General features: G+C 40.6%; 1 protein-coding gene across 1 annotated transcript in view; it reads left to right on the top strand.

Annotated features, from left to right (window-relative positions):
• The window catches only part of IFNAR2 (interferon (alpha, beta and omega) receptor 2), a 12,719-nt gene extending 1,576 nt beyond the window's left edge, over positions 1–11,143 (top strand). Inside the window, exons 2-8 of the mRNA XM_010138590.1 lie at positions 1,483–1,524; positions 1,829–1,958; positions 2,151–2,314; positions 4,456–4,628; positions 5,793–5,955; positions 6,403–6,521; positions 10,454–11,143. Of these exons, the coding sequence (XP_010136892.1) occupies positions 1,483–1,524; positions 1,829–1,958; positions 2,151–2,314; positions 4,456–4,628; positions 5,793–5,955; positions 6,403–6,521; positions 10,454–11,143 (1,481 nt within the window). The remainder of the gene's footprint in view (positions 1–1,482; positions 1,525–1,828; positions 1,959–2,150; positions 2,315–4,455; positions 4,629–5,792; positions 5,956–6,402; positions 6,522–10,453) is intronic.
• The last annotated feature ends 1,864 nt before the right edge of the window (positions 11,144–13,007 follow it).

Genomic DNA, 13,007 nt, shown 5'->3' with positions numbered 1-13,007 from the left:
CTTCCGATACTCTCTGCAAAAGTAGACAAAGATCATAAAATAACTGCATTAATCCATTAGGTAACGCTACTGTGTTAGTTTCTGTACAAATTCCTGATGCTATAGAAGTTACCATTCTAAGTGAGATGAGAAGAATAAAAGAACATGTTAAGGAAATATTAATTAGCACCGTTCCACAGAGGTAGCAGGCCAGCGGTGTTTTGGGTATTGTCATATTTTTTCAGTAGAGGTGTCAAGACAAAAGAGAGTTCATGGAGAGGAGTTACAGGGAAAAGAATGAAGTAATTTAGCAGGTATTTCTGTGGAGTTCATCTAAAGCATGAGGAAAAAGTGTGCATGTTTGAATATAAACTAGTAACTTATTTGATCAGCTGAGTATGGGAGTCAGCATCTCATCAATAGGAGGATAGGCCACGAAATGCTTTTAAAATGAGGACAGGCAGTTTATATTTGTGGCACCTAGAAAACAGAAGGGAGCTAAAGGGTCTTGGGAAAAAAAATTTGAAGAGTCAGAACAGTGATTTCAAGAGCGTCTTGAAGCCCAATGCTGAAAAGATATGAATGATGCAAGACTGGGTTGGTCCAAGAAGAGAATTCTGGCTACAGTGAGAGACTGGATGAATGAACAGTCTGTTATGGAGGTTATACAAGAACATGAGGGGATCTCCAGGATGTCTGGATCTGCAGAAAGAGGAAGGCTTGGTTCAGGAGATTACTTGGACAATAGGCCTTACTGACAGGCTGAATGTGGCCTTAACCATACCCTGTGACAGAAGTGTTGCAGCATTTGTTGGTGGTTTTTTTTCTTTTCTTTTACACGCAGAGAATAGAATGCTGTAGAGTTGAACACCCATGGAGAAATGTTACAGAAACAGGACATAGAATAGAGAGGGAGTTAAGAAATAAAGCCTGAAACAGGGAGTTACAGGCGTTTAGCTGACTGAAGACAGTGGGTAATATACTAAAGTTGTTAAACCGCAGCCTTGAGGAGTCCCCACATTTAGCAAAGAAGGACATCTGTGAAGGTGATTCAGTAATGTTCTTCAAGCAGTCATAGTATCTTTTCCCAGACCAGTTTTAAGATTCTTGTTATGTCTTAGAATGGTGTTTAATAAACAGAGAAAGCTACCTGAAATATAGTCAGAATACTCTAAAAGAATGTTTGATAAGAACATTTTAAGTATATTTATTCACACTGTCTTGAACCTCATCTGGCAGGGATCAGCATAAGCCTGAATCATTGTAGTTATCAAGGAACCAGCTCCTAGGAGCCTCGAATTAATGACGGAGGTTCCCATGCTCTGGGGAAGGAGGGAAGGGTAGAGGAAAGTAGTAGGAAGATGGTGTGAAAGAAAAAACAGTTCCACTGAGGGAATACAGAGTATTGTCTCTTAATTGTTGCAAATTAATATTGCCAATAGTAAGCTGATAATCAGATATTGTAGACATACAAATGCATTAATACATAATTTCATTTTACAGTGTACATCAGCATTCTGTCTACAGCTTGTTGCAGCTTTCCTGGTAAGAGTTACTGTCTTTCGTATGCTTTTCCTAACACAGTTCAAAAAACTTGCATATTCTCACGAAGCATCATTTTAAAATTTCGTTCTTTTTCAAGAAATAACTTAATAGAAATGTAATACAGGAGGACAGTCCTTTGCATTGTTGTTTCTATTGTGATGAACTCTGTTCTATAGTTGCTTTGTTTTGGGGCAAATACTGGGCTGCTCTTATTGGATTTGTTTAGTAGACTTGTGCAATCTCACATTCGTTTGCCATTCATGTTGGTGGGTTGGTTGTTTTTGTGTTATTTTTCCCTTTCTAGAAAGTTTTCAGAGACAGCCACTTCGCAACCTGGAAATGGAATCTCGCAATTTTCAGCACATTTTGTCCTGGCAGGCAAAAAGTGATCCGCTTGTACCAACATACTATCGTGTGCTGTACAGTGACCACAGGCAAGTCTTATTTTATCAGACACAAATTTTAGTTCTAGTGTTTATTGATTCAAAATACTAAGGGTGGGGTTTTCATGTTTGTTTGTCTGTTTTTCTGCACAGAAGTGCTTTCCCTCTCACCCCAATGCTTTCTTGTATCAGAGAATCCAAACAGGTTATTTTGATCTTTTTTTAATTTCTTCTGATTTTCAGGAAATGGATGACTGCTAAACAATGTTCAAATATTACACAACTCTCCTGTAATCTGACAGATGATCTTAAAGATATTCACACTGAATATTATGTATTCGTTCAGAGCTTCACAGGAACTGAAGTATTCAATTATTCGGTATTTCCTTTTGAGCCATTGACTAACAGTAAGTTCCCTGTCTGCTCATTTTAATGGTTTTTATTTGTAGCCGATGTATAAATTATATTCTACTAGCTTTACTGTAAGATACTCCAAACTGACTTGGTCACTAGCTTATTCCTTTTTTTAAGAGAATGTGATTTTGTATATAATCTATCACATATCACTTACAAGACATAAAATACATACAGTAGCTTTCTGAAATTAGTGGCTGGTAGTTCTGATAAATGGACAAGGCTCTGGTTTTGAAATTACACACATATATAGGTAGAGAAGAAATAGCATTGTGTCAAACATGGACAAGCACAAACTAAAAATATCTAAGTGCATGAGATACCTGACTTAAAAACAACATTGTTTTTAATGTCTTCAAGTAGTCAGAGTTCAGAGCTAAATACCAAGTCTGCACTAGGTGTGGGGGAAGAGATTTGCCTGGTTGTTCATCAGCCTGCTCTTTTCCTCTTGAAAGAAGATGCTTACTAGCTGTGACATCTTTTAATGCCAGAGGTGGCTTTACCCTTAGCTGTGCTTAGTATTCAGTTTTGAAGTAACAGAGTCAGAGACTGAAGAACAATGGAGGACTATGGAGGGAAAACAGGTCTTGTTACCTCTGAATTCAGCACAGAGGCAGCCATGGCTGTGTCCAGTAATAGTCTCAGAAATGATGAAAGATTGGAGGGGATGGGGAGAATAGCCACAAGGATAACTGAAGAGTTTGAGAACATCCTCCTGAGGTGGAGGCCTTCAGTCTTTCAGCAGTTTCATAAACTGCATGGTTAATATGATGGCAGGCTTCTTCAGTCTGGTAAACAAAGCATAACAGTGTGCCTTGGCTAGAAGCTGAAGCTAGATAAATTTTAGTGGGAACAAGAGGCATAATTTTAATTGACCACTGGAACAAACTGTCTGGCTGTCTGGGCAACTTGTAAATTGGAATTGGATGTTTTGCTAGTAGTTCTCTGGTTCAAACCATAACCAACTGGGTGAAGTCACGTTTTTCAGGGCACAGGACTTAGATGAACTCTATAGTCTTTAATCATTTTACAGTGCCTGAATAGGAAAGAATCAACGTTCTGATGTATTTCCCTGCGGGGTGTAGTTGATATCTACTTTCAAATACCTGCAGTCGAGTCTCACTCCTGTTGACAGATGGATTTGAGCAAAGAGAGAAAGGCTTCATAATAAAGAGCCAGGAAAACTTGACTGTAACCAGATTTTTTGTTCTAATTATTAAACTTCTTTTGCTTTCTACCGTGTTTCAGGAACAAAAGTAGCTAGCAAATGTACATGGCTTTTTTTGAATTTTGCAGAGGTTGACAAATCAGTCTTCACCTTGATCAAAAAGTACACACTTCTGGAAAAGACAAAAGTGAAATGTACACTCTGAATTTTTATTTTTTTTTTTTCCCCCCCCACGGTGTACTATGCAGGAATGGATAATTATGGAGATAGTTTGTTGTCACATCATTTTCCAACATTCCAACTTCTTTCATGTGTTGGAGGAGAGTCTCAGGCTTGTTTCACTACAGAAGTTCCTCTGACCTTGATAGTTTGGGAGAGAGGAGACAATTAGTGTGCATGGCTTTTTAAACACATACATGTTCTGAGGATCTGAACTTGAGAGATTACTTTGAAGTCTCACAGGAGTGTAACTGTTTCGCTAGGTCCTCTGTCCTTCTCGCAGTAGAGTTTTTAGTCTTTGGAGCTTGGTTGTCGAGTTTAGACCTAAAGCCTTCCTTGCAACCAGTAAAAATATGTGCAGGGCTATACACCCCTATATTTCTACAAAGATTTCTTCCAGAGAGTGACTAGAAGATGATGATGAACAAGAAAGTAATCAGCTTTTCCTGTACATTAACCTCAGCTTTCCTCTCAAATAGATAAAAAGCTCACAACTCTGTGAAGCTAAAGCAAAGCCTCTGTCACCTTTCTTCTTCTTCCCTCCACTGTTTTCTGTTTTTAAAATCTGATCATGTGGGAAAAGATCTTTGGACCATGAAACTTCAGTGTTGCAAGACTTTGGAGATTTACAACAGTGATACACTGTGGAATATGATTAGTCAGCTATATATCTGTCACCGAAATAGGATTGGTACTGAAAACATAGTGCATATTTTTTCCTTTTTTTTTTTTTCTCTCTTTCAATAGCATTCTTGGGACCACCAGAAGTCAACATTAGTTCCTGTCTAAACTGCATAAATGTCACCATAAAGCTGCCAACCTCTTACTTTAGAAAAAATGAAAAGCTACTCTCTTTAGTTGATATATATGAAGAGCTTGATTATGTTATAACACTGAAAACACTTGATGGAGAGCATAAGGTAAAGAACTTCCTGTTTTGTTTAGGGGAGAGATACAGAAAACATAAAATGGCTCTGATGGTTAGCAGATTCATAGAAGCAAATATGTGAATAGAAGATACTTCGGAGAAAACAAAGAGAATGGCCAACAGATAGGCATGATTAGAACTTGAAATGATCATCGCAGAATGGAGAAGTAGTCTTAACAGGAGATAATTCAACAAGGACTAATGCAAGGCATAGCACTTCAGAATGAGTAATTGTCTGTGTAATAAGTACAGTGGTTAACAGCTACGCAAGCAGGCAGCAGTTTTGCCAGAAAGGATGAGAGCATTCTATAATATTACAAGCTAAACACGTCTCACATGTTGCTGAGAGATAAAAAGAATCCTATCTTTATGTACTCAGCACTTGTAAAGCCCACCTACCCTGCACCAGTGTGGGGTTCAGAAGAGGCATGGACCAGCTGAGTAGGATCCAAAAAAGAACAGTGAGGCATCCTGACACATGACCTGTGAGGAAATGCTGGAATAATAAGAGACCACTTAGTGTAAGCAAGCAAAGCACAGTTAGAGGCCAGAGTCTCTAAATACATGAACATTTAGTACAAAAAAGGAGGAAATCAGCCATTCACTCTGGCTGTGATCAAAAACAGTGACGTGGAATTGGCAGTTGTGCAGAGTTCAGGTTAAAAATCAAGAGAGACATTAGTACCTGGGCTGGCAAAGCACTGGACTAAGTTGCCTTACCTGAGCATGGGCTGCCTGTACTGGAATTACTGAACAGCAGGTCACGTAGGTACCTATTGGGAGTTTAATCTAACTCATTTTGCCATGAGTCATGGAAGAAGGACCACAACTTGCCTGCCATGGATATTTTCCTCCTGGTTTCTGAATCAGAATATGACTTGCAGTTTCAAATCCGTAGAATCCATAGGAGGCTCCTTCAAGGGGAGATATAGTGACTAACAGTGGGAGACAGAACGCTACTTATCTTTGATAATAAGGTATTTCACCAACAGACGTTAAGGTAAATATCTTGTCATCAGCTAGAAACAGAGGATTATTCTGTCAGTTTTTGCAGTTTCACATGCTACTGCATTTCTCTGAAATAGCCTAACAATTTATAAGTTGCTGGGGATCTCTTTTTAGGCGAATAGCTAACTTTAAAACATTCCTCATGCAGAGACCACGTGAGAAAACCACTGAAGAAATTTTCAGTACTGTCATTGAAGAATTGTATCCAAATCGAAACTACTGTGTGTCTGTTATGGTCACTGCATCTCTAAACAAACATTCCATCCCATCAGCCTGGAAATGTGTCACGGCACACTCCGTAGCTCAGCAAGGTAACTGTGCTGTGTTGCGGGAATGGAGAGTTTGGCCTGATTGTGCGCAAGTGTTTTCTTTTTACATTGGAAGATTTACAAGTCAATTAATCCTAAAAATAATAAGAGAGAAAGTACCTTTGGGGTGATAAACATTGTGGAGATTTATAAGTGAAATATAAAAAGCCATCCATTTGGGGGCTACAAATCTGTTGTTAATTCTGTGAGCCATATGCATATCCGCTAATGTAAACAGTTAGCAAAGGTGGTGTAATTTCGTTTGTAATTCCTGAATCTAATTTTACTTTTGGTCTTGTTTTGAGTTTGGGCCAGATGACTTCCAGGGGTCCCTTCTAACCAAAATGATTCCGTGATTCTAAATAGCTGTTCTGAATGTGAAATATGAAATGTGGTCATTGGAAACTTCATTCATGTACGTTTATTTGTTTGGTTTTTCTTCACTTACAGATTACCATACAGCTACAATCGCAGGTGCTGTATGTTTTTCACTGGCATTAGGTGTTGCCCTGAAGTGTATGCATGCAGGAGGTTATATTTTTCAAAACAGAGTACTTCCACGTACCTTGGTATGTAATAATTCTTATCTTTAACCCTCCTGGTTGGGAGGATTCATTTTACCATCTGAAATTTCTAATCCCTTGCACTAGGTACATTTATGTAAGTACATATACTGTTTTAATTTGCAGTTTACCTATGTCAAAGATAGACTAGAAGCTGCTAAATTTTGTCTGTTCTACAGAACAAATATTCAGTCTTTTTCAAAACGATTTCTTGCTACTTCTGTTACTAGCAGCGATAGAGATGTGATCATCCCACCCTACTGGGTGCTTGTCAGGCCACACTTGCAGTATTGTATCTAGTTCCCACAGTGCAAGAGGGATATGGACAGATTGGAGAGGGTCAGGAGGAGGGCCACAAAGATGACGAAAGGGTTGGAGAACCTGCCCTGTGAGGAAAGACTGAAGGAGTTAGGTCTTTCCTCCCTGGAGAAGAGAAGGCTCGGAGGGGACCTCATGACAGTATTCCAGTACTTAAAGGCTGGCTCCAAACAGGACAGAAGATCTGAAGACAAGGGGCAATGCATACAAGTTGCAGTTTAATCTTGCTATAAGAAAGACATTTTTTAAGGTAAGAACAATCAAATCACTGGAACAACCTCTCCAAGGAGTCCCCATCACTGGAGGTTTTCAATATGCGGTTGGACAGGGTGCTGGGTAATCTTATCTAGGCTCCCCCTCCTGTGAAAGGTTGGACCAGATGGTCTTCCAAGGTCCCTTCCAGCCTGGGCTGTTCTAGGATTCTGTGAAATTAGAGGGGGCAAGCAGTAGCGAAGGGCAGACCCCACTCCAGAGTAGCTTTAAATGAACTGTTTATGGTACACAGAGGCAGGCTAGGTCCTGTAGCAGAGGTCCCAGCACAGGACAGTTAAACTCTTGTCTTTTGCCAGTTACCTTACATGTAAAGCCTTCCTGCAGCAAATAAATTTCTTCTACTATCTGAGCCAAGGCAATAACTCCAAAACAAAAAAAAAGCCCTATTCCAGTTCTTAGGTGAAGTTCTTCTCTAAGAAAAATGCTCTGAAAACGTTCAAGAGAAATGTGTATCCGTTGCTACTTAGGAAAGCACTTTCTGGCACATTCTGTCTCTGTTATTTCATCCAGCAGCATTGTACTCCTCTCTAAGAACAAAACCACTTACTGATATAATATTGTTCCATTTATTACACAAAAAATCAGAGCATTCTCTGAAGATTTGAGGATAGTTTAGCCATGTCCCTGGTTGATGGAGTTTAAAGGCATTTTGACAGATTTACAACTGAAAGCAAATATTTTAAACTTTCCATCAAGGTCTTTTCCATAGGAAAGCAAGCTGAAAAGACGAAAGGTAGCTATAAGACCAGGTTGGGTATGGGTGTATGTCATGGTTTAACCCCAGCTGGCAACCAAGCCCCACAGAGCCATTAGCTCATTTCCTAGCACCCCCCACCCCCAGCAGAATGGAGGAGAGAATCAGAAGGGTAAAAGTGAGGAGATTCATGGGCTGAGACAAAGGCAGTTCAATGGGTAAAGCAAAAGCTGCACAAACAAGCAAAGCAAAACAAGGAATTTGCTTCCGGTCATTAGGCAGGTGTTCACCATCCCCAGGACAGCAGGGCTCCATCACACGTGATGGTGACGTGGGAAGGCAAACACCACCACTCCAAATATCCCTCTCTTCTTTCTTCTTCCCTCCTACTTTATATTGCTGAGCATGATGTCATATGGTGTGGAATATCCCTTCGGTCAGCTGTCCCAGCCGTGTCCCCTCCCAGCCTCTTGTGCCCCCCCAGCCTACTGGCTGCTGCTGGGGTGCTGGGAGCAGTGGCAAAGGCGATGGCTCTGTGCCAGCCCTGCTCGGCAGTAACGAAAACATCCCTGTGTTATCAACGCTGTTTGCAGCACAAACCCAAAACACAGCCCCACGCTAGATACTGTGGAGAAAACTAACCCCACCCCAGCCGAAACCAGCACAGTGTATTGTTCCTGTAGTGATGCGTAAAAATATGCTAGTCTCATTATCCCTAAAAGATGGCAGTTATTTAGGCCCATCTGGAGAAGAGTCACTGTTAGTGCTCTAGGGCTTTTTCTAAAGCTATGCTTCATGGTTATTGTTCAGAAAATGAGTCAAGGATGGTGGGTGAGAAGTGCTAAAGGTCAGCAGCCTGATAGGAGCAAAATCTGGATGGTTGTTGGAAATGATCTCACACATGACAAATAAATTCATTCTCAATTCACTTCAACGAGGAGACAAAGGACGGACTGTAGCAAAACCTTTGCAGAGATGAGACACCGCTTTGAGCAAACAGTCTTTAAAGCATATGGTTTCTCAGGAAACTGAATCTGCTTTGTAACATCGACAGTAGTGTCTCAGGAAAAAATCCTCTATACTGGAATTAGATATACTTTGCAGGTTCCCAACCTTCCTGTTTCACAGGTATCTCATACCATAGATTGGGATGTAGTTATGTGCAGATAGGTCCCTGCCAGAAAAGTATCCTAGTTGTTAGTTCTAGAACTGTTACTAGCAAGTTCAGGAACATTTATCTGGGTAGCCTGATGTCTGTCTTCCTTCTCCAGTCTCGGTAATGATTTATTGCCGTATTCTGTTATAAACAGGCATTAGTGAAAAGAATACCTGATAGTTGAACACTTGGTGGGAAAAAAAGGATAAATATGTGCAAGTTATCTATATGTGTGAGAATCTAGAGCTGGCATAGTGTCTTAGAAACTAATTCCTGCACCAGGCCATCATGATCTACCCGAATATTGGAGTTACATGAGAACAAAAAGCAATGGAAAAGAAAACTTAGTCGTGGTGAAGGGAGGATGGGTGTGTATGCAAGGCAAAGAGTACGTGCATCACCTTCCAAATGTCAGGGTATTCTCAGTAGTCACATACAGCAATTGGCAAAAAAGTCCATGATTAAGGAGGAGTACTTAAGAAAGAAAGAAAGGTAACGGTAATATATGGCTCAAATTTTTCCACTATTTCGAACAAAATAATCTTTCTTTGACTTTTTCTGTGATCAAGTGTCATGTTTTAGCACGTGAGGAAACCATTCCCTAGTCAGCTAATTTTTTGGTTTTAATAGAAGAGACTGAACTGACAGTAAATTTCAAGCAAAAATAACAAGATTCCTGGGACTTGTTTCTATCCATCTTTGCTTTCTTGCTGTTTTGTTTTTTAAATAGTCTCTGACTTATTTTACATTTAATTCTATGGGTTTTTTCAGCATAAATATTTTCCATTTTCTGCAAACATATCCAGAGCAGATTGGTATCAGTTTTTCTACGACTTTTTTCCTCATGTTTTGTCTTTGCTGTGTCATTACCTTCACATCCCTAAGCTTGCTGAACATGACTTTTCCAAGTAGTGTCTAAGGTTAATTTTTTTTATTGTCAACATTTTCCCCTCAATGTTTCGAATATTCAGTAATCCTTAGAAATGCAGAGTAAATCTGGGAAAATGGGACTTAGGATGTTCTATAGTTCATTACTTCAAATGGTACATTTCTAAAGGACCTGAAAATTTATCATCCATGTAAAGTAAGGCTTCTCTTTCGCATGGTGACTGCAAGAGCTAATACAGAGTTGCAAGACTCAACTTGGATTTAAGATGCATTTCTAAAACGAGCTTTTAGTCTTACAAAGATCTCTCAAAAATGAGAATCAGAACATTTCATACCTGACACTGCCTGGCACTAGTGCCGTTTCTTTGAGGCTGTCCAGTGCTGTGTGCCTTGATTTGTAGTGAAGACTGTCATATTTACAGGAGTGAAGAAGAGGGGACAATCGTAAATGCTCAGAGCTCTGCAGAAAAAAGCCAAAAATGTGGCACAGTAGGGATCGTTTGTTTGACAACCTCATGATCTGGGGGTGGAGTGGAGGGCTGTCCTGTTTTTCTGGATAATGTGTGCAAATTTGGCTGATCCTTCTTTTAATTCACTTTGCTCTTTTAGGTATTCATCAGGTCATTAGCCTATTCAACTTGGACACCTGCTGCTGAAGAAATTGCCTGCATAGAGATCATTTACAGAGAGGTTAAAAAAAAGGCGAATGAATCCAGTGGTGGTGTCGTTGATGAAGATGACAGTGATGACAGTGACAGTGATGCCATAAGTAATCATGACTATACAAGGCGTGATATCATAAGTAAAGTACCTCATTCCTCTGACACACCAAATGTATTTTTGCAGTACTCTGCACATAGTACATGTGAGGACAGCAGCAACCAAGCAAGTGAAAATCCAGACACTGACCCAGAAGACTTTGAAGAGCATGAGATGGACATTGAAGAAGACAAAGATACAAGTAGTGAGTTACTTAATCCTTCCTCTGAGATAAACTGTAACTATTCTTCAAGGCAAAGGAACAGTGATTGCTTTACCATTAACTTGAAAACTGTGCAGTTGGGAACCTCTGAAGAGAACGTGGATAGTTCTGCAGCTCTTCTTTCTTCCCCGGAAGATGCAGTTGACTGGCAATGTACTCGTGCTTTTGAAGCAAAACCTCTGGATGACCCGGGAAGTGTGCAGAAACTGCATTGTGGTAATGGTTCTCATGAATGGCAAAATTCCTCTCGTTCTTCTGATGAAAGTGATTCATCAGATTCAGATACGAACCAAAACTCTGAATACATAAGAAGATGAATAACTGAGAACCACTATTATTTTATAACATATTGGGCAACTTTTATTGCTGGACTCAGCATACAGATCTATTTTTATTATTTTCTTTTTTATAACATTCTGCGAATATATGCCTGAACAGTGAAAACATGCAACACTCATTTTTAACAAATATTTCTCTGATCTCTCCAGATGTGGTTCAGCTTGGATTATACACAGAGAAACAAAACTGAGAGGCCAGTGTCTCAAGAAGACCACTTTTTAAATTTTCTTTCTTTATTCTTTAGCTCTGTTGATGGATTACTCTGAAGCATGTTTTGCTGGATGGATTGCTGTACTCGGAATCAGTGAACTGATTTCTGCATTTGTGCAGAGAAAGCTGATGAAGGGAAATAATGGGGACAGAGATAAGAATACTCCGCTTACAGAAGAGTTCTCCTTAACTGTGAATCAAGACATTAGATACACTTTTTTACAATTTTTTATATAATTACATGCAATTATTGAATACTGTGCTTTTTAAAAATCTTTTTTATGGCATTTAAAAGTTACTGCAGTGTACATTTGTTCTTCAGTTTACTGAAGTTACATTTGTTACAGTTACATTTGTTCTTCATAAAAAGAAAATTTCTACTGTGGCTCCTATGTGCCTCTGAAAACCTACATTGAGTTAGCTTGCTAAGAATTTACACCGTGTGGGAAGGCTTTTAGGTATCACATAGCTGAAGAAAACAACTTTTTTCATCTTACATTGATCTGCTGAGGTCATGGCTTGGCTTCGTGAGCGAAGATCTGAGAAGGGCTTTTCCCACGCTCGCTGCAAGCGCTGAGTGCACCCTTTGGGGATGTGCGGTGGATTTTTTAGGTGAGGCGCAGCGTGCGCGGAACTGGCTCCACCCTTTACACCTGAGGTTCATCTGCCAGGGCCTAGCGAGCTTGGATGGTGACAGCGAAGCCCTCGGGTCGTAGGTTTGGTTAGAGTGTCCTTCTCTTAGATGGAGCCTTACAGGGCTAAACGAGCTCCATCTGCCCGGGTTTGGAGTCAGAGATGTCCTTCTCCTGGGATGGTGCCCGAAGGCTAGCGAGCCCATCCTGCCCGTGGACACACTGTGTCTGACCCTTCAGCTGAGACCTGTCTGGCCTGGGAGACCCCACCGGAGGCACATGCCACCACCAGCACAGCTCTCAACCTCACAAGGGCACACAAGCTCCTTCCCCAGGGCAAGGGGGTGCCCGTGAAAGAGTCGCTGCTCTACCTCCGGACATCACAGACCTGGGCACGGGGTAGCCGGGGCCTGCCAGGAACAGGAGTCCTGGGGGGTTCTGCTGAGGTACTACTTAAGTTTCTGCCATTTCTGGCTGCTGAGGGTTGGAGTCATTTCTGCGGTCAGGGATAGCTGAGAATAATTTCAAATGTGCTGGAATATATTCTGCTGCTGCCCTGCTTTAAGAACTAAGTAGATGTACAACTTGGATCAACTTGGATCTGGACAAGCTCATTATTTCGAGATTTACACATTAGTAGAATTAGGGGGTGAAACTTGCACTCACGCTGCCCCTGTAACACTCTGCTGTTTGTACAGTGTTGTTGGCATCTGCCTCTCCACAGCGGTAGAAGCCAGGGGAATCACTCACCTGTAAGCAAAGGCAGTGGGATTGTGCCCATCCCAGAGAAAGACAAACCTGCCTTGTAGCCTCATTTAATAATATTTTTAAATAAATAATATTGTGGTGACAAATGGTCCAGAGACAAGTGGCATTTTCAGTTGGCAACAGTAATAACTTGAGAAAGAACCCTTTTTACTCTGTGCATACTAAAAGTCCTCTCCCCTTCCCCAAAGTTTATGCTGTTTTTGAAGGGAGATGCTTAAAGTTCTGGCAAAAG

This window comes from Buceros rhinoceros, unplaced genomic scaffold (assembly GCF_000710305.1).
Source record: "Buceros rhinoceros silvestris isolate BGI_N320 unplaced genomic scaffold, ASM71030v1 scaffold24326, whole genome shotgun sequence".
NCBI classification, from domain to species: Eukaryota; Metazoa; Chordata; class Aves; order Bucerotiformes; family Bucerotidae; genus Buceros; species Buceros rhinoceros.
Note: the sequence above shows the minus strand (reverse complement) of the source record. Positions and strands in the feature narration are given on the sequence as shown.